At 30.7% G+C, this 22,325-nt stretch overlaps 1 protein-coding gene across 2 annotated transcripts; it reads left to right on the top strand.

The window, feature by feature from the left end:
* Positions 1 to 9,709: 9,709 nt before the first annotated feature.
* LOC11411168 (histidine kinase 4) lies at positions 9,710 to 16,174 on the top strand. 2 transcript variants are annotated; one of them, XM_003630966.4, is made up of 12 exons: positions 9,710 to 10,220; positions 10,885 to 11,295; positions 11,410 to 11,643; positions 11,747 to 11,916; positions 12,209 to 12,427; positions 12,522 to 12,708; positions 12,805 to 12,856; positions 12,966 to 13,195; positions 13,331 to 13,429; positions 13,572 to 14,287; positions 14,545 to 15,048; positions 15,438 to 16,174. In XM_003630966.4, the coding sequence occupies exons 2-12, from the start codon at positions 10,948 to 10,950 to the stop codon at positions 15,688 to 15,690; spliced, it is 3,012 nt and encodes a 1,003-aa protein (XP_003631014.2). In that variant the 5' UTR covers positions 9,710 to 10,220; positions 10,885 to 10,947; the 3' UTR covers positions 15,691 to 16,174. The 2 variants fall into 2 exon arrangements, with proteins under 2 accessions (XP_003631014.2, XP_024629694.1); XM_024773926.2 differs by lacking the exon at positions 9,710 to 10,220 and adding an exon at positions 10,334 to 10,471 and having other exon boundaries at positions 15,438 to 15,690.
* Positions 16,175 to 22,325: the final 6,151 nt, after the last annotated feature.

Here is a 22,325-nt window from a genome sequence, read left to right as displayed (position 1 = left end):
TATACGGATTCCTAGTTATATAATTTATTTTTTTATTTTTTAAGTTAAACATGTTTTTGATCCCTATAAATAATAAAGAAATTTTTTGTTTTAATTCTTTAATTTTTTTTTTTAAACATTTAGTCTTCAAAATAATGTTTAACGTCGCTTTTGTTAGCTCCTTTTAAGTAAATTCATACGTATAATTCATATTTTTGAATAAAATTTTGTACAATTTTTTTTAATATTAGAAGAATCTCTCTAAAAATAAATTAGATTTTTTTTTAACAAAGCATGAATTAAATTTGAAATTCTATATTTCTAGCGCTTAAAAATTCTTATTTAATTCTTCATTTTTAATTCTAATTTTTTTGGAGAAATTTTTACAATATTCTACACATTTCTGCATAATTTCATTGATAAAATATAAATGCTACAGATGCGTTAAATTAAAATTAAAAATATAAACAAAAGGTGATGATTGAAAATTTTATAAAAATTAAAAGTCCAAAAAAATAAATTAAAGAGACTAAAATCAAAAGTTAATATATTTATAGAACAAAAATATAATTAACCCTTTTTTTATCTAGTTCTTGTTACATAAATGATTGGACTTGTGAGCTAGAGCCATATATTGCGCATTAGCTTCTATTTTAAAGGTGACAACCACTTTTTTATTCAAAAAAAAAAAGTTTCTTCCACTTTTAAATATCTTCTTATCTTCTTATATATTAAAGTTAACAAGTAAGCCCTAATTTTAACCTAAACCCTATTGCATAATTTTACTGTTTTAACCCTAATATTCACACCTAATCTCCTATTTTCATGAACAATCCTAATGCTCTCTCCTAATCTTCTTATATATTAAAGTTAACAAGTAAGCCCTAATTTTAACCTAAATCCTATTGCATAATTTTACTGTTTTAACCCTAATGTTCACACCTAATCTCCTATTTTCATGAACAATCTTCTTATATATTAAAGTTAACATGTAAGCCCTAATTTTAACCTAAACCCTATTGCATAATTTTACTATTTTAACCTTAATGTTCACACCTAATCTCCTATTTTCATGAACAATCCTAATGCTCTCTCCTAATCTTCTTATATATTAAAGTTAACAAGTAAGCCCTAATTTTAACCTAAACCCTATTGCATAATTTTACTGTTTTAACCCTAATGTTCACACCTAATCTCCTATTTTCATGAACAATCCTATTGCTCTCACCTAATCTTCTTATATATTAAAGGTAGCCCTAATTTTAACCTAAATCCTATTGCATAATTTTACCGTTTTAACCCTAATGCTCACACCTAATCTTATATTTTCATGAACAACCCTAATGCTCACACCTAATCTCATATTTTCATGAGCCCTAATTTTAACCTAAACCCTGTTGCATAATTTTACCGTTTTAACCCTAATGCTCACACCTAATCTTATAGCAACATTTTTTTTTGTTAATATTACACTTTTCATCCAAATTAGAACTGAACTCTCTTTGTTAAATATTTACCACAAAATGCACCTGAATTTTGCAATCTATATAAACAAGTGGAAGAAACATTTCAACAAACAGTTAAAGGGTATCATTTACGGTAAAGGCCAAATATTCGATAAAAGGAAAATTATTTAAATAAAACATTTTACATGTTCAGGTTAAGAATGAACTATTTTTAGGTACATAATATAACATTAACATATAATTTTTACAAAAGAATGAAGTAACATTTTTTCAAAAAAAAAAAGAAAAATATGAAGTAACATACCAATAATATAATATTGACATATAATTTTAACAAAAGAATGAAGTAACACACGATTGATAAAAATTAATATTTTTTTGGTGAATAAGCGTGGTGTCTGAGGTTCGAATTCCAACATCTGCATATATTTGGGACCACATATTTCATTCTCTTTGATATGCATTGAGATTTGTTTTTGTCTACTATATCTACAATGTATATGACCCGTGCGGCAACACGGGTGGAAAGTCTAGTTATATATTAAAGTTAACACAGAAGCATATTTTAGCCCTAATTTTAACCTAAACTTATTGCATAAATTTACTATTTTAACCCTGATGCTAAATTCCTTTGTTTAACCTTATTGAATTTTCCCCTTCTCAATTTCTCGATAAATCTTCTTATATATTAAAGTTAACTAAACATATTTTGAATCAATTATACAAATTTCTTTCAACATAATTTTTGTATCTTTGTTAGTGATATATAATATATGAATTTTCAATGTAATTGACTCACGAGAAAAAGAGATGTGTGCAGTGCTTTTGGCAAAATCTCTTATGTTATTAAATTATAGATTGCTGCTCAATGTCACTAAAAATATTTAGAATCAATTATACAATTTCCTTCTATAGTTGTATTTAAAATTAGGCTTAATAACACTTTTGGTCCTCGTGTTTTGGCATACTCACGAAACTGGTCCTGCTCTTTTAAAACAGAACAAAACGGTTATTCAATTATCATTTTTGTTGCATTTTTGGTCCTACCCCCCATTTTATTCTCCAAAAACACAGAGAAATGACAGTTTTAGACCTACCCCCTATGCTCAACCATGAAATAGACAACGAATAAAGCATGTGGGTACAAAGAATCCACTTTATTCAACACATTAACCGAAAAAACCCTAATTTCTAAGATGTTTTAAATTAGGGTTTTTTTGGTCAGTGTGCTGAATAGAATAGATTCTTTGTGCCCACATGCTTAATTCCTTGTTGATTTCATGGTTGAGCATAGGGGCAGGTCTAAAACCGCCTAAAACTATCATTTCTCTGCGTTTATGGAGTTTGAAAATAGGAGGTAGGACGAAAAATGCAACAAAAATGATAATGGAAGGACCGTTTTGTTCTGTTTTAAAAGGGCAGGACCAATTTCGTGAGTAGGCCAAAACATGAGGACCAAAAGTGTAATTAAGCCTTAAAATTATGACATTAAAATTATAAGTTGGGACTGTATTATAAAATTTTGCTTTTATCTACTACACTTACAATGTATATGACCCGAGCGGCAGCACGGGTGGACTATCTAGTTGACATATAAATAATGACAATGATCGATAATTTTTTTTTTTTTTTAAGGAGACAATGATCGATAGATAGTAAGTCGACATATATATATATTTTCATGAAACGTCATTCAAAATATTTTTGAAGTTTTATCATAAAAAAAAAAAAGTCGTAGCAAATGAAAAAATACTTAAAATAACTTTTTATGGTATATTTTTTAAACAAGTCAATTTATCATTTGAAACTTCTTTTAAAAAAATTATAACAAAAAGAAGAAACATTGTAAAAATAATTTTTCAAAAAACTGTAACAAACAAACTCATGCTTCATTTGTCCAATTGCATTTCTTTAACCGGCTTACACTCCAAGCACCACATCCCCCAACTTTTAGAGTGCTATGCTATGTACCTTCTACACTCTAGTTTCAACTTTTGGTCATTTTTCTATTCATGTAAGTTGTCTTCTTTTTTGAAACTTTTTATCTGATTCGAAGTTCGATTAATTTGATAAATCAATTTCTTCATCCTTTAACGGGGTTCATTTAACACCAAAGCAAGAATATGTATAGACTAACCTAGTAACCCACATAAATTGATATCATGAGAATTTGAACTAAAACCTTGAGATAAACACTATATTAATGGTTTGAGGCATCATGTTCTTAGCAACACTTAACCTGAGAAGTCAACATACAAATGAATCCCATATATATTTTGTTCATACCTAACCCTCGTAAAATTTGTTCCATATTGCCACTGCTTCACCAAAACTTAAAAGGGTCAATGATGCAAGGATTGAAGTAGACTAATTTTTAGAGCAATATTGGTGGAAGAAGTCATCCATCGCTCATAGATCAGGTCAGTGTAAACAAGCACCTGTCCCATGTGATTGGTAGAAGATGCTGGCATAGGCATAGGCATGGGCAACATATGACACATCGATCATTTATTCATTATCCAACATAAAAACATTAAGACTTTTGTTTGAAAAACTGCATGGACTCGGTCTATTGTATGTATATTTGATCAACATTATATGGCCGACAACCCCACATTTCACACACTTTGCTTGACACACAAAAAATACTAGATAGATATGTTCCTCCTCTCCAAGATTTCTAAACAAAATATAGAGGATTAAGAGAGGAACAAAAATAATAGGAAAAATGATAGTATATCAATTTGCATTTTTTTTTAATATAGCATTGTTAATTCAACCAATAAAAACACCAAAATTATTAAACTGAATGTCATGACCAAAGTTCAAATTCCAACTATTGGTATCGTCATTTTTGTCTATCTATTAAAAAAAGCTCTACTATATGTGTGTTTGGTTAGGTCTTGTGTCATGATAAAAATCATTTAGTAATATGTGGTTGAGAAATGTTAGGTTTACTCATTCTAAGATAGTCCTATAAATAACACACTCAAATAGAAACTAGCAAAATCATGATAAATAAATAAAAAAAAGGTCCTCGTAAACAATATAATATAGTTCATGTTGATTTGTTCCATATTGACAAGATATTCCTTTTTTGCGGGAGCCTACTACCTTGCTACTACTTCAAAAGGGAGAGTGTTGCGTGTGGCAATACTTTTATCACCTATCCAACCTATTTTGTTTCTTGTGGTTGTGGCCAATTTCATATCTGGGATAATATTGATGCATCGACAATAATTTTTTTTTAAAATGACATAATTGAATAGACATTGTGTCTAGTGTTAAACTTATCTTTGATTGTAAGTGTCAAGCGATTTATCAATACCTTGATGAATGAATTGACTATAAGAGAGACATCATATATTTACTATAAACTTTAAAATACTAGTAGACTTTGGTCACATTTATTATTTATCAAACATTGAAATCATCAATAACCGATGTATATACTAACCACTCATATAAATAGCAAACTCCTGTGTACCATTTATCCATCACACATCAAAGTAACACAACTACACCTCCCCCTAAAAATATAGAGAAAAAGATATAATTTATCCTTTTAGGTCTTGATTTGTCAAGCTATTTTGTTACTCTCATATAGAATATGGTGAAATAATTATCTATCTAATATCATATTAGATTTTTATATTATCTTTCTTTTGTTATATTAGATTTTTATATTAAATCTAACTGATTCTTATAATACCAACTTGTAAAATGAAGTGCATCGCACCTTATAAACTCACTTTAAATTTATGTGAGATTTGATTTTTTTTCATCCAATATTGAAATACTCGACAGTATTAAAAAGTAAATGAGTATTATTAGATCCACATGCTACATAAGTTTCGGACAATATAAAACTACAAATTTTGTTGAGTAACATGACTCCAACCTTCTAATGGTGAGACAGAAAGAGAGAACTCGTAATTATAATTGATAGTTAATAAAATTGTTGGTGCATTCAAAAAAAAAAAAAAGTTTGGTACATTTGCTTTGGTTAATAAAACAGGCTTTGATCCAAACTTATTGGTAATAACATGTCTCGCGTTTTGTGTCAAAAAAAAAAAACATGTCTCGCGTTGATTTTTTTCCCCTCTCAGCTTTGGTCTTGTTCATTCATCATGCCCATGTGTATGTTAATTTACAAATTACAACTCATACATATTAAATATATCTGTCCCCATGAGCTTAGCTCATTTGGTAAGGGATAATGCACAATTTGTGCAGGGTCTGGGGTTCGAACCCCAGACACCACACTTATTCATCTTTTAAGGTGAATTTCTTTAGCCATTAGACTACTTGACCAAAAAAAAAAATATCTAATCAACATCATTATCTTATTTTTTCCGTTTTTGAAATATTGAGTTGCATTGATTAAGGATTTTTATTTTACTTCGATTAAAGATATCCGTTAGGAGAAATCAAAACTGTCACACCTAAATACTTAATTTTGATAGTAAGAAAATCTTATGATCTATTTATATTTGAAGGATCAAATAAAACATTTTCTTAAGAAAAAATGTGCATTTGTTAATAAATCAAAAATGAAATAAATGATAAGTTTTATGCGGAAAAAAAATTCAAATTCTAAAGTTTTGAAGCATTGAATGTGCCATTTTCTTTAAGATATTAGTTAACATTTTTTATATTTAGGGTAAAGAGATAATATCTGAGTTCAAAGCAAAGAATGTCATAACACACATGCTTAATAAATTATAAACACGTGTGTAGTGGCCTAGCCAATTTATTTTTTATTTTTAAAAAAAAAACACTCTTAATAAATCACAAACAATTATAAGGAAGAAAATATAGCACCCATTAATTAAATCTATGCTAAGTTTGTTTTTGTTGGGAAATTGCATTAGACATACGTCCAACTCAAAGCGACAATTCATAATTTAATATTTTTACGTTTGGAAATGCCTCTCCCAACGCGAGAAATAATTGATTCGTCACAATTCATTCAATTCAAATTGGTTTTTTATTTTAAGTCTTAATACTCAATTTGATTAGACTTTTTTTTTTCAACTATCATATTGTCAGTTAATAACACACAATTTGGTATAGTCCGGTCCACAAGTAATAATTTCGATTCAAAAAATTGTAGTTAAATTTCTTTTGTTATTGCACCGGGTCTTTATGTTAGTTAATTTAACCTGGTTTACAGAATTATTGTAACATTTCAATTCAGTTCTTCTTCTTGAATAGTCCTAGGCTCTGTTTGGTTAACCTCAAAAAAGAGCTTTTAGTTTTTAGCTTATAGCTTATAAGCTCGTTTGACAAAAAAAGCTCTGTTTGGTAACACTTTTTCACCATGAGCTTATAGCTTATTTCACGAGCTTATAAGCTATTTTTCAGAAGCTATTCCAAGTAGCGTTTGAGCTTATAGCTTATAGCTTCTCACTTTTTCTTCCAATTTTACCCTTTTATTATTTCATTTAAATTGTATTTTTATCTATTATAATTTTTATAATAAGCTACGTAATAAAGACTACTATCCCTTTATTCCAATTTTTGTATATATATCAGCTGACCTTTTTTTTTTTTTTTGAAAAATATATACCTTCATTTTTTTTTTTACGAAACAAAATACTATTATTCTATTAGTGTTACTTTTTTTTTTTTAAGGTAAATGTTATTTTTTTTATAAAGTGGAAACACTTAAATGATAATAAATATAAGATAAAATTTTAGTGAATAAAATTTAATTTAATTTATAATACATAGGATATATTAAATTAATAAATTTAAAGTATTTTTTTAAAGAAAAATTAGTTTACAAAATTACAAATACTTAAATTAATGATATAATTTTTATTATGAATTAAGAATACCCTTTATGTCATTTTACATTTATCAGCTAGTTGAACCGCTATTTTTACCAAACACTTCAATTAGCTTATCAGCTAAAAGCTATCAGCTAGCTTATCAGCTCTAGCTTATCAGCTAAAAGCTATCAGCTAACTTATCAGCTATCCGCTATTTTTACCAAACAGAGCCCTAGTTTTTCTTCAGTTCAGTTTTCCTTCTTCCAACCGCTTTAACCTTAATATTTAGTATTGTACTTAAAATGAGAGAGATTACCGTATGATGATGATGAAATTTTCCACGACCCTGTTGTATATTGAGTTGCCAAACCGACTTTATTAATGATAAATAAAATAAATGATTGTCCTATATTTTAGTTTCGTGATCATAGAACTATAGAAGGAGAAAATTAAGGTTAAAGGTTCACTGAAAATTCAATCGATTCCTTTGAAAGACATAACAAGTTTTCATCTTCGAGAAATCTCATCAAATTGATCCTCCTGTCACTTATTTTTATTTGACTATTAAGCTTTTTATTTTTTTTTATTAATTTTGTCAAAATTTGTTTATGTGACATCTATTTTTATTTTTTTATCTTAAAAAGAAAGATAGACGTGACATATATGGAGTCAATGTTCTACACACAATTAGGACCTATTTGTTCAAGTTTTTTTAAAATAGATTTTTGTAGTGTAATATAATTTTGTTATAATATATTTTTTTTAACCATGAAATTCATAAGGAAGGCTTCAAATAAAAAAATTTGTTTGAACAACTTATCTTAAACCCACTTAGTGGAAAAAAGTTTGGTTGTTGTTGTTGAACAAGTTATCTTAAAATATTATTTTAAATATTTCGTAATTTTTTTTATACTAAAAAAATCTCTAAAAAAATGGCTATTTCAAAAAGTTTTTCGTAAAAATCGTTTTTGAAAGTTGTCATTTTGAAAAATATGTGATTTTTGCTATATAAAATCTTGAACAATAATAATTTAAGTAATTAATGTCATTTTTTAACTTATAATAACTGAGTTTGAAATAACTTATACTATTTTTAAGTAAATTTTCAAAAAAAAATCCATTTTAAAAAATACAATGAAAAATTCATTTTTTTAAATCGAAAAAGAAAAAAACTAGCCCTTAAACTACCATACAAACATCATATATCTAAGTTAGCACACTAGGACTAACATAAGGACCTAGAACCAATATAAAGACTATTTTTATTGTCAAAATCTAGACTTATTAGAACTTTTTTGTTTTCTAATTTCCAAATGAGTTATATTATATGAACAATTTTTTCTTGTGACAACTTGATTGACAATCAAATTATACAAAGAAATTTAGATAAATATACAAAAATCAAAGCAATAGAGAGAGAAAGTAGATAAATAATGTGAGTATGAGAGATAAAATTGTCACAAAAGTTGTCAAAAATGATTGTTCAATTATCATTTTTCTTTTCAAATATTGAACTTTTTCTTACAAGATACAAATGAGGCATTCTTCGATAGTCACGAACACAAATGCATAGTGTTTGGACACACACATATAATTTATATGTCATTTCTTGAAATACTAAATTATTTTATTATCAATTTCTTTTTCATTATTAAAAAAAATTGTAATGTGTACGCGCCTAAACACTATCCATTTGTATTTGTGATTTCTCGATGCGAAGACTAAACTTGATGGCAATTATTTTATTGAAAAATTTGATAGCAATTAGTACCACTTAAGAATTAAATTGGTGGTATATTCATCTATTCTTTCTTTAGAGATGTAATCATGCCTTTATTTGAATAAAGTGCCACAACGAGATAAGGTCACCTTAATAATTTGGAAGAGGACATTCTATCTTTCTTTTTTTAACATTACATTTATTATTTTTAATGAAGTCGCAAAGATGTAAAAAAATTGTCCAAACAACAAAGTAGGGAACCAATCAAACCGTTTTTTCTTTTTCGTTGCAAAGTTAAGCTAAATGAAATGAGTAGCAATATTTGAATAACCATGTTGGATAACTTATGTGATAATTTTTTTTCTCTCTTTTTATTGGTCAAAATCAATGGAAAGAGAAAAATAAGAGAGAGAAAAAAAGTATAATATGAGTATGAGAGAGAAATTTGTAAAAAAAAAAAATCATAAAATGGTTATACAAATGTAATTTATCAAAAGAAATAACTAAATTAACTGTTTACCAACAATGAATGTATGAGTACTACTATACATAGATTATTAAGGATACATTAGTCACAACATTAATTAATACAAAACAACAAAGTTAATTAATGTTGATTATCCATTGAGGGTAGTTATGGAACTCTAAATAATAAAAAGGGTGGGTGTTTAGGGTAATTCACATGGGAATAAGATCCTAGCATTGTCGCAAGTCACTATCTTTCAGATTTGTGATTGTGATTTTTTCTATCTTTCTCTCTCCTCTGTTCCACTACACAACATTGTTTAACGTTGGAACACATAGAAATAGTGAGAAAGACCCATTTGAAGATTCAACTCTAGAATGTGAAAAAGTTTCAATTCTTACATTCATTTTCCAAAGTTAGTAATAATAGCTTAACTGGGTCAGTTCATTCTCCATTGAAGCTTCTTTTCAAAGTGCTAGTTGAAAAAAGATGCTAACTTGAGGAGAAAATATTGTTGGGTTGAAAGAGAGAGTTTTGACTTGACTAGAGTGTGAAGTAGAAGGGAGACAACAACAGCGTATCAGAGAAAATCGAAAAAAATTCGATTTAGTTTTAGTAATGTCCTGTTTTGTGCTTAAAAAATAAAGAAAGTAAAGTAAGAAAGCATATATAAAAAGGTTGTATAAAAAACAAAAACTAGTACAGAAAGAGAAAGGTGCAGTGCAGTGCAGTGCAGATCAAGACGAACCCAACCAACCAATCTGGTCTCAACTGTGTTCATTGTATTGTTTCTCTTTCCTATTCCTATACAGGTAAACATTGTTTCTCTAACTTACTCATTGGGTTCTGTGTGTGCTTCGCTGTTTTTTTTTTTTTTTTTGTTTAGTATGGTTTGTGTGTTTTATTTTTGAGGTCAATGTTTGGTTTTTTTGATTAAACAAATAAAAGTGTGAACGTGCTTTTGTTTGTCCTTGAGCAGAGACTGGTTTCACGCCTAGAGAGCATGATTAGAAGTCTCTTGAATTTTTAATTCATAATATTGGCTGTTGAGAGAAAGGAGAAGGTGCTTCTTTGGAATTTGAGCTGTTTTTCCATCTTTTGAGACCCATGCTTGTCTCTATTTCCCTTCTTTTTAATTCTTTCTCTCTTTTCTCTCACTTCTTTTTTTTATTCTCTAATTTTCTGTGTAATTTTTCAAATGAATTTTCCTCAATCATTCATCATGCTTGGTTTTGCTTTTTTTATTTGATTCTTGTTTCCTAAGAGGCTTTGTTTTGGTTTGGTTTGAATCACGCAAAACAATGCTGTAATGATGCTGTACTTGGTTTTTTGTTCTGTGAACTTTTTCTTTCAACCATCAGATAAAAGTGTCTGAGATTTTAGGACTACTTTACACTTTAAGCAAAGTAAAAGCTACTTCCTATATATAAAAAAGTTTGTGCTCTGTTAATTGAGTATCTTTTGGGACTTCCATAGATATGAAGAAGAGTTCAGAGAAATAGGCAGAAAGAAAGAGATTTGGTGTTAGTTGGTGTTGTAATGGGTCTTCTCTTGAAGATGAAGATGCAGAATCAGCACCACCCTTTGGCTTCTAAGTTACAAGAACAAACGGGGAACAAAAGATACACATTCATTCAAGCACATAGAGCTTGGCTTCTCAAATTAATGTTTCTATGGATTCTTCTGATGGCTCTGATTAGTCGTATCATCTACAGCAAAATGGATGTGGGTACTAAAGTGAGAAGGAAAGAGGTTTTGGGTAGTCTTTGTGATCAAAGGGCTAGAATGTTGCAAGACCAATTCAGTGTTAGTGTCAACCATGTTCATGCTCTTGCCATCCTTGTTTCAACTTTCCATTATTACAGAAACCCTTCTGCCATTGACCAGGTTTGTGCTTGAAAGTTTTGATCATTCTGTGTTGGAAATGAAAAATACTCAATCTTTGTTGTGTTTTTGAACCTTTATGTATCCTCTGATGATTATTTGATGATTTCCCTTCAGGAAACTTTTGCAGAATATACGGCTAGGACCGCTTTCGAAAGGCCGCTACTTAGTGGAGTGGCCTATGCACAAAGAGTTGTTAACTCGGAAAGAGAGCAGTTTGAGAAGCAGCATGGAGTGGTTATAAAGACAATGGAAAGAGAGGCTTCACCGGTTAGGGATGAGTATGCACCGGTCATATTTGCTCAGGAAACTGTCTCTTACCTTGAGTCTATTGATATGATGTCTGGAGAGGTAAAGAACGACACTTGTGAACCATTCCACCGCTTGTTTTTTTTTTTTTTTTTTTGGTGGTGGATTACTTTTATTACTACAATTTCTCATTTTTGCAATGCAGGAGGATCGAGAGAACATAATGAGAGCTAGAGCTACTGGGAAAGCTGTTCTGACTAGCCCTTTTAGGTTGTTGGGTTCTCATCATCTCGGTGTGGTTTTAACATTTCCTGTTTACAAATCTAAGCTCCCTCCCAACCCAACAACAGAAGAGCTCATTAAAGCGACCGCAGGGTATATGCTTATTTCACTAATTGTCAGCTTTTTGTTTTTAGAATCTTTTTTCTTATGTTTCATATTAGTAATTAGAGGATGAAGGTTGTGTTTAGTATAAAAATTTTAGGTACATTATTAGCATTTTATTAAGCAGCAGTTAATCTGTCAATGCCACTATTAGTGTTATCGACACAACTTCTATCATTGAGTTGAAGAAAACTGTTTCTGTTACAAGGCTTGTATTTGGTTATATTTTGTTGTAAGCATTTCAATAGAACATGTGATTAATGAACTTTTTAATTGGAGGCAGATATGTTGGAGGATCCTTTGATGTGGAGTCACTTGTGGAAAATTTACTTGGTCAACTTGCTGGTCATCAAGCAATTTTGGTCAATGTATATGATGTCACGAACTCTTCTGATCCCCTAATCATGTATGGCAACCAATACGAAGAAGGTGATGTTTCTCTTGTCCATGAAAGTAAGCTTGATTTTGGAGATCCATACAGGAAACATCAAATGATATGTAGGTAGGTTCTTCTGGCTACTGTACATTACATTTTCTGGAACTGACTTTCGGCATTTTGTCAGCAGAAAGATGCTTATGATCAAACTTTTGTACAGGTATCACCAGAAGGCACCGCCAAATTGGACAGCACTTTCTACTGCAATCCTATTCTTTGTGATTCTTCTTTTAATCGGTTACATTTTATATGGTGCTGGGAATCATATTGTCAAAGTAGAGGATGATTTCCACGAAATGCAGGAGCTAAAAGTTCGAGCAGAGGCAGCCGATGTTGCCAAGTCACAGGTACTTTTCCTTGACATGTCGTTGGCACTTGGCATATTTCGATATTTCCTTTGATTACGCAACAATAACTAATACTGAAATTTTTGTTTTTGTCAGTTTCTAGCTACTGTCTCTCATGAAATTAGAACACCTATGAATGGCATTTTAGGTAACTGCAAAATTCTCTCTCTCTTTGCCTAACATGTAACATATGCTTTCATAGCTTTCACTTGCTCATTAATAATGTTATCACAAAACAAAACTCTGTATGATTGTAGGAATGCTTGGTCTGCTTCTACGCACGGAATTGAACTCAACTCAACGGGACTATGCTCAGACTGCTCAAGCATGTGGGAAGGCTCTGATAGCATTAATAAATGAAGTGCTTGACCGAGCAAAAATTGAAGCTGGCAAATTAGAGCTGGAAGCGGTTCCATTTGACCTTCGTTCCATACTCGATGATGTCCTCTCTCTTTTTTCAGAGAAGTCTAGACACAAAGGTTTAGAGGTATGCTCAATCGTTACTAAACCTATTGTGAAGGCCAATACGAGTTTCATAATAATATCTTAATTCGGTTTCCTCTCTTTATTTGATGATCTAACTTCATTATCCTTTTTTTTTTTTTCATTTTACCTTTCATAGCTGGCAGTGTTTGTTTCTGATAAAGTTCCAGATATTGTTATGGGAGATCCTGGGAGATTCAGACAAATTGTAACAAATCTTGTTGGCAACTCTGTTAAAGTAAGTGGAATTTTCAAATTTTATTTGCCTAAAGTTATTTGCATTACTAATATTCATCTTATGTTGGAAATGTTTGAAATTTTGCTGTTGTATAGCAAGATACTTGTTGATTACATTTCTGATTAACTTCAATATATTGCAGTTCACTGAGCGAGGCCATATATTTGTTAAAGTTCATTTATCTGAAAACAGAAAGCCCGTAACAAATGGAAAGCATGAGACTTATCGAAATGGAGGGTCTGAAGAAGTTGTGCATGCATCTGGCGGTTATAATCTCAAAACGCTAAGTGGATATGAAGCTGCTGATGAACGCAACAACTGGGATAATTTTAACCACTTAATTGCTGATGAAGAGTTTTTCTGCGATGCTTCAACTAAAAAAGTGGCCTCGAATGAATTTTATGAACAAGTCACCTTGATGGTCTGTGTCGAAGACACTGGAATTGGAATTCCTTTCTCGGCCCAAGATAGGATTTTCATGCCTTTTGTTCAGGCAGATAGCTCGACTTCTAGAAATTATGGTGGTACCGGCATTGGTTTGAGTATCAGTAAGTGCCTAGTTGAACTAATGGGTGGTCAAATAAACTTTATAAGCCGGCCGCAGGTTGGAAGCACCTTTTCATTTACTGCGGATTTTGGAATATTTAAGAAGAATCCAATAACTGAGGTGAAGAAGGTTAACTATGAAGATCTACCATCCAGTTTTAGAGGGCTTAAAGCCGTTGTGGTTGATGGGAAACCTGTTAGAGCTGCTGTGACTAGATACCATTTGAAGAGACTTGGGATACAAGTTAAAGTCGCAAATGCCATCAATAAGGCTGTTTCCTTGTGTGGGAAAAATGGGGCTTCCAGCACAGGGTAAGTTTTTAATTTTCCTTTTTGTAATTAATGCATTGCTATTTTTAATGAATTAATGTTAGGACTATGTGTGTTTAATCATAATTCCATCTAAAGTCACACATGATAGGCTGTGACTTGCTGACAGTGTAAAACGTATAAAACATTATACACTAACAGTGTATCAAAATTAAACTCTTTGAAGAATTGCATTTGTTCTTGTTGTGTGGTTCAATACTTGAGTTCATTAACTGAGTTAAAATATTTGGTTGTGGCAGGTTATTCCAGCCTGATATTATTTTTGTTGAGAAAGATTCATGGGTTTGTGGAGAGGACGGGATCTTCAGTGTGCGCCAACTGGACTGGAAACAGAATGGACATATATTTAAGATGCCTCAAATGATCCTTCTAGCTACAAATATTAGTAATGACGAATTTGATAAAGCTAAATCCGCAGGTTTTAGTGATACGGTGATCATGAAGCCACTGAGAGCTAGTATGGTGGGAGCTTGCCTTCAGCAAGTTTTGGGAACAGGCAAGAAGAGACAGCTGGGAAAAGAGATGCCTAATGGTTCAACTTCAGTTCGAAGCCTTCTGTTCGGAAAGAAAATTTTAGTGGTTGATGACAATGTAGTAAACCGGAGGGTGGCTGCAGGTGCCTTGAAAAACTTTGGAGCGGATGTGAAGTGTGCAGATAGCGGCAAAGCTGCTCTTGAAATGCTTCAATTCCCTCACAAGTTTGATGCTTGCTTCATGGATATTCAAATGCCAGAAATGGACGGGTATGTTTGTTTGCATCGATTATTAATTTTTTTTTTGGTATTATTTGAACATAACATGTTAACATGATAGTTGCATTGCTGATAATAAAAAAAAAAACTTGCATAAGTTGAATGCAAGTTACGTGATAGTTGCCCTGCTGATAAATTCAATGATATGCACGTAAGTTGAATGCACGTAACTTGCATGTTGGCTATACTAATTCACATTCAAATTATTTTGTTTGTATATAAACTCTAATTACACATGTTATGTATGTTCTAATTCACATCCATACTATATTTGTTTGTATATAAACCTTATCAATAGATGTTATGTGTGTTCTAATCCACATGAATATTATTTTTACGCATATTGTTTTTTATAAATCATGTACTTGCATTATTTTCAGGTTTGAAGCAACTCGTCGAATTCGGGAGATGGAGAGGACAGCGAATGAGGAGACGAATAGTGAATGTGGTGAAAGGAAAAGTGAATTCCATTTACCTATATTGGCCATGACAGCAGATGTAATCCATGCTACATATGAAGAGTGTTTGAAATGTGGGATGGATGGTTATGTTTCAAAACCTTTTGAGGAAGAGAATCTTTATCAAGCAGTTGCAAAGTTTTTCCAGACAAAACCTACTTCAGTAGATTCATGACAAAATGCAACTTAATTTATAGCATGTTCACACTACTGGCATATCATTATGCAGAGAGTAACAATATATATGAGGATTCTTGATTGATACTCAAAGTATGAAGTGTTCATTTCTAACAAGCTCAAAGTTTGAGTGGACATGATTACAATCTCAAGAGTAAATTTATACCCCTCATAACTCTTCATCCCTAGCTTGTGTATAGATCTCCCAAGGGAAAGGGATGTGAAAAATTATGTAAATTCCATATTTTTCTTATGCATCTCAATACTTACTTCCTTATTAGAAGGGTTTTTCTTTCTAGTAGTATTTTTTGTAAAATTGCCTCGTGTAAGATTTTCTTAGTTTTCTTTATATGTTCCCAAGAAAATGTTGGTGCTTAATTTAGAATGTGAGTGATGTGGGAACTATTAAAAAAATAGTATTAGAAATAGAAATTGATAATTGAAATGTAGTCAGTAATAAAAAAGATTTGAGCTGGGTGTTATTTTATTGTTTATTTTTTTTTTCTTCAAATAGTTTAGTAATTAGAATTTTATCCATTGAGATGAATAATTGGAGAATGCATGTTCAAATCCCGGTCCATGCTTACCGTAATGTTTCTATAAACTTTATTAGTTGATTTATATTGATGTTTCATTTAAAACTAGAGGATATTATATTCAACATTAAAATTTTAAATGTTACAACATTTATTTATCTTATAATTCAATGAGACATTGAGTCAAAAAGAAAAAAAATTATAAGGAACAAGTAAGGTCTCTATCCTATCTATCTATCTATCTATCTTCCCCATAAAAGGCACATGGTTAGGTTTGGTTGCAATCCAATCCAACACCCACTTTGTCCAGGCTTGTTAAGTGACAGTACAAAAAAGGGGCCCTCTACATGCAAACATGTGTCATCTCGTGCTTCATATATATCAATTTCATTTTATCCCGCATATTTGAATTTATTTATTTTTTTTCAGGTAAAAAGTTGTTTAAAAACATATGCAAATAACCAAAAAATTTAACGGGCAATTAACTACAGTTACTATTAGGATTTTTTGGTCATGTTTATATGTTTTTATGCAACTTTTTACGTGGAAATCAAAAAGCAATGTTGAATATATTTTGTACTCTCATAGTGAAGAATGCTTGCCATTTACAGCTGAGTGAAGACTGAAGCAAGGAAATCGAGGAATGATACTATTTTAAATTATCTTATGGTCTAAATCTCCTTCTAATCACCGACCATTTCTCCCTCTTTCCAAATTTTGTGAAGGATTTTAGTTTTGTGGTTCATATAATTGAGAACATCAAATTGCTCAACTCTTACTTTCGGTGGTGCAATCACTACTCCTTGTCTACTCTATGCACACTGTGCTTTGAGTAAATTTATTTTAATTCAATCTTAATTTCAATATCTTTCAAGTAACATGACCACTCCCACTCAATCCAGTTGAAAACATTATGTCACACTTGGAATGAGAACTTGCAAGTTACAAGGCCACAAAACACACATGATAAAAGATAATTTGACGAGTAGGAGCATTGTTTGAAATTCCCAAGAAAAAACAACCATTATACTAACAAAAATAATGATAACCTCCATCTCGTAGTTCTAAATTTCTTTTACTATCCCGTGAGTTTAGTTTGGTTGATAAAAAAAAAAAAAAAAAAATTAGTCCGAGGCTTAAGAATTTTTTTACATCCATACTTAGTCCCAGGCTTATCCGTCTTTATCACCCGTGACGTGACAACAAGGTCACTTTGAAGATAAATGAGTAAAGTTTTCTCATTGCATTTTTTACAAAAAGAGTCATTCATAATCAAACTTCTTTAGAAATATGTTTTCAATATAATTCATGGAGTTAAAGATAAATGTATTTTTATATAATATTAACTAATAAGTAAAAGTAAAAATAATAATATAATTCTCTTTAAAAAATGGTGTCATGGTCGCCGCCCTCGAGGTATGGTATTCGCACGTGGCAATCTCTAGTGAAACTTGTCACCGTTTGGTAGCAATTACAATGACAAGGCAGTTAACAAATAATGTTTTCGAATATGAATATATATATATATATGTGATGTGATTGCACTCACAAGCAATCTCTAGTGATGTGTTCGAACTTTGATCCAAATGCATGCATAACCGATTAAAGTTCGTTTAAGAAGAGAATTAGCTTTAGCTGGCTTATTATAATGGATAATTTTCAAAACCAGTACGGTGCTGTTCCTATAAGCAACAATGATCTAATTCATAGGGAACTTGATACTACCGGCGTTGTTGATGGTGGCGGAAGCACACAAGCCATGGCAGATACAACCACCGCAGTTGACACTACCACCACAGACGACGGTGTTTTTGTTGATGGGAACAAGACAAACAACCATCACAACAAGAAAGGAATAATTGACAAGATAAAGGAGAAGCTTCCTGGAACACACCATCATAAATAACTAGTTTTTATTTATTATTGTTTACATCATGTGTGTGTATCGTTTATTACTTAAGATTGCAAGTATTTGTGTTGTTTTTTACATGATGCATGTGTATCGTTTTACTCAACCAGTTTAATAAATTACTTGTGTTCGTGTTGTGTGTTTGAGTATATCTTAGTAAACTAGTATTATTATGTTACACACGAATATTTTTACATGAAAATTTGATAACAATAATTTAGATGAGTTTATAAGGCAATTCTCATTTTCCAAACTAGGCTTTCTAATATGGTATTAGAATTAGAATTTATTGTTCATGATCACCCACCATTTAGATCCATTCACTCATAATGAGTGGTAGATTTTGTCTTATATATAAATCGATTTTGTAAAGATAATTTAATAGAACATCGAGTGAGAGAAAAATATTTAACCACGATCGAATGGAAACATAAAACAAAGAATCATATTAAACAAAACAAAGAATCATATTAAGAACCTTTGTAACTATCTTCAATATTGAAATTAGCCTTCAAAATTTGAATCACAGAGATTCTCTAAGGAAAACAATTAATTATTGTACCCCGATGTCATGCTAATGCGAGAACAAATTGAATGGAGGATGATCTATATGCTTCTTCCTCAACGACAACTTATGGAATTAATGTCATCAAAATAAGGATTGCACTTGGCACTTTTGATGGTGGATATTATGGTTCTAATACCATATTTAGAAGCATGATATATAGCCCTATAATCCAACAAATAGAAAAGTAAACTAAGATTGTCAAAAAAGAAAAGTAAATTAAGAAAAAGATAAATTTTACTTCCTCTGTCCATAAGCTCCTTCGAAAAAAGTTGTCCTAAATATACGACAAATACTAGGTGCATCTTCCATTAAAATAAAAAAACACAAGGTGCATTTTTTGAGAGGGAGGTGCATTTATTATTATTATTATTTAAAAATATACCCGATCAAAAGTAAGTTATACATGCAAAATGAAGATATTAAATTCACTATCAGATTTTCTTTTTTTTTTTTTTTTTTTTTTTGGTAGATAGATGAAATGGCAAAGCCATTATAAACTCACACACACAAGTGGAGGTACCGGGGTTCGAACCCCGGTCATGACATCCGGCCTAACAATTTCGGCATTTTGCCAGTTGAGCTAGGACTTCTAGATCTATCAGATTTTCTTAATATATGTGTGAAAGTAAGAGATATTTATAATTATGAACGAGGGGAGAATTAAACGAATAAGAAAAAGTTGATTACAATTTGAGTTTCATACACTTTATATAGTGATTTTAACTAAACTAACAAATTTCAACTAATATGCAACTAATACTAATAAACTTTGCAACTACATTTAACAATATCTAATAAATATTTCTAATTATATCTAACAATATTTAAAAATGTGGTTAATCACATTACATTCTGTATATGAATAATAAATAATATAATGTATTGCAACTCATGAACCGTCTATTGGATACATTTAACCATGATTTGGAATGTCATTAACATAAAGTTTAAAGTGATCAAATATACATATACGTTCACAATTATCCAACTTATGCTTAATTATACATGATTTTTTTTTAGAAAAAATGTTAGTTTGTATCCTTAAGACACAGTTTTATAAATTAAATGTAGAAACTTAATTTTGAAAATTGAACATTCAATGTTTTGAAAGATGCGGATTAATTGAAAATGTAGAAACTTGTTATAATTGAAATGCAAAAAATTAACATTTTCCACTCAAAGCATCATCATTCAAACTTTTAAGTTTCTACATTTCAATTGGTCTTATCAATTAAGGGTCTTACTAACAAGTGTCATTTGAGTACTTTTTAATAAGGGCATTTGTTAGCGATACAAAAATAGAAATAATTGATAAATTTTAAGTAGAAAGGGTTGCATTTTAAAGTTTCAATGTTGAATGCACCATTTTCAAGACAAAATTTCTTCTTTAGTCTTCTTAACAACCGCATTTATGACACTTGTTATCATTTTCCTTTTTTTAATACAAAACTTATCTTTTAATTCTTTTTTAGATCTTTAACTTGTTTTGTAAGGGCACAAGTTAGCATGACCCTTCTTTAAAAGAAAGATGCTTAACATTTAATTAATAACAAGAGTATTAATTTATTTTGGGCTTTGCCCTCTTCTTGTATAAAAAGGAAGAGTATTAATACAATAGTGTACACCATTCACTCATTAATTATTATAGAAAAAACTAATTTTTTTTAAATTCGTTGAATAAATGTGCAACCGTATATATTTGTCATCAATTAAATTTCACCCGAAAGTTTGTAAAATGAGATGCAAAAATATTCCTTAAAAGATTTTGAGATGTTTAAATATGTATGATATTCATTAGTTACAATGTATTTTATATATACTCTTCAAAATAGTTGTTAATCATGTTCAAAAATCGTAGATGATACATTGACCGTAGATGCGCAACAGGACTTAAGGAAATTGAAGTGAAAATTAGGTTTGTAACACCAGAATTCGTCAATCTGAGAGTTGATGGCACAAGCAAAAGTTAACTTGAGAGAAAAGGAACCAAACCAACGACAAAGCTTATTCTCCAATGAAATAAGACAAACAAGAAACCGTAATCATAATAGTAAATCTGTGCATGTGAGGTCAAACCTAGATGAATGATTGCATCTTTCTTCTTCTTGAGCTTGGGTATAACAACTTTCAGAAGGCCATTCTTCATCACAGTTATGTCGCAGCATCAATTGGATCTTCGATGGTGAGAGTATTGTTATTCACATGAAAACAACGAAATCGTCTGATTCTCTCTCGACAAATTAAATACGTTTTCCGTATCCGAAAGTATATACGGACCCACCCACCCTCTTCAAGACTTGCGGGATTGTAGTTCTTAGGCACATTAGTGAGGTAAACACCGACATGGCGTGGATGGGGTATGGCAGCCATGAAAGAGCGGAAGGAGGAGAGGAAGCGGGAAGAAGCCATTGATTTCTAGAACCAAATTAATCCCTATTCATTTATAATAAAATCAAATAAAATAATACTAAGTCGTTGTTGTTTAAATAGTTGATGCATCTAATCTTGATATAGGACAGAAAGAAAGAAAAAAAAGGTACATGCAGGTGTTTTATCCCATATCAATTTTGTTAGCCAACATGCGACATCACTAGCTCATGAGAATCTAATTTAACACACTCAAACATCAAAAAACAACTTTTTATACATAAAAGTTAACAACTGTTTTCATTTTTGAATCCATAACACTTGTTAGCAACACTTGTTTGTTAAACAGATTTGAAATTTAATGGTCACAAACTATCTCATGAGATAAAGGTGTCCAATCAAGGGATTAGGACACTAGAGTAAGAAAAAAAAATAACTTGGAGAAAGTAAATTGAAAATCTAAACCATTGTAATATAATGCATCGTCTTTTAAAATAAAATGGAGAAGAATCGCTTAAAGGTAAATTGAGAATAAATAGAATGGAAGGAAATAAAATTGAGAAGATTCATTTTCATGTTCAAACACGTACTGGTATGTATATTGTAATAGATATTAATCAAAAACTGCATTCTGTAACTATTTTTAGATAAGTTTGTTTTAAACTCTATGAGTTAGTTACATTACCTGCTCCACAAGCTAAAAGCTTTGTATTGTGAAACTCATAACAAATGAATGAAATTCATATTGCATACAATAATTATCTCTATTTGTTCTTCTTCTTCCTGATCCAAAATCTAGAAACCAAGGTATAACCGTCTTCCAGTTTTGACAGTTTATCCACCTTGTTCTATAGGCTCATCCACCTAGTTCTATTGAGAAAACACCATTGTTGCGCTAACATATTGCACAACTCAAGAAATGTGTCCAAGTGCACTACAAATTCCAGTTTCCAGTTTCAGATTTAACACTGTTAAATTAATTTGAATCTTACACGTATGTACATTTTGCAACCTACAAACTTGACGAAATGAAAGAAAAAAAAAATGTCAAGTTTGCGCAAGTGTAACGTTTAATCTAAAATTGCGGATTTATTTACTTAGATATGAGAAATCGACTACTGATGGAAGCACTATACATGCAAATCTTATTATTTTTAATTTTCAGTTATATCTACTTTGAAGGTTAAAGGAAGTCTCTAAAAGGCAGAAGCATAGAACCGAAAAGTAAACGTTGATTTTTAATGACTAGTTCC

Source organism: Medicago truncatula, chromosome 8, assembly GCF_003473485.1.
Source record: "Medicago truncatula cultivar Jemalong A17 chromosome 8, MtrunA17r5.0-ANR, whole genome shotgun sequence".
NCBI lineage: Eukaryota > Viridiplantae > Streptophyta > Magnoliopsida > Fabales > Fabaceae > Medicago > Medicago truncatula.
Note: the sequence above shows the minus strand (reverse complement) of the source record. Positions and strands in the feature narration are given on the sequence as shown.

What these genes read in the sequence shown, in the direction of transcription:
- LOC11411168 (XM_003630966.4), top strand. Translation starts at nt 10,948, where the DNA reads ATGGGTCTTCTCTTGAAGATGAAGATGCAGAATCAGCACCACCCTTTG. An exon ending in TTGATATGATGTCTGGAGAG is followed by an intron (nt 11,644 to 11,746) that starts GTAAAGAACGAC and finishes TTTGCAATGCAG; the next exon opens with GAGGATCGAGAGAACATAAT. An exon ending in CAAATGCCAGAAATGGACGG is followed by an intron (nt 15,049 to 15,437) that starts GTATGTTTGTTT and finishes CATTATTTTCAG; the next exon opens with GTTTGAAGCAACTCGTCGAA.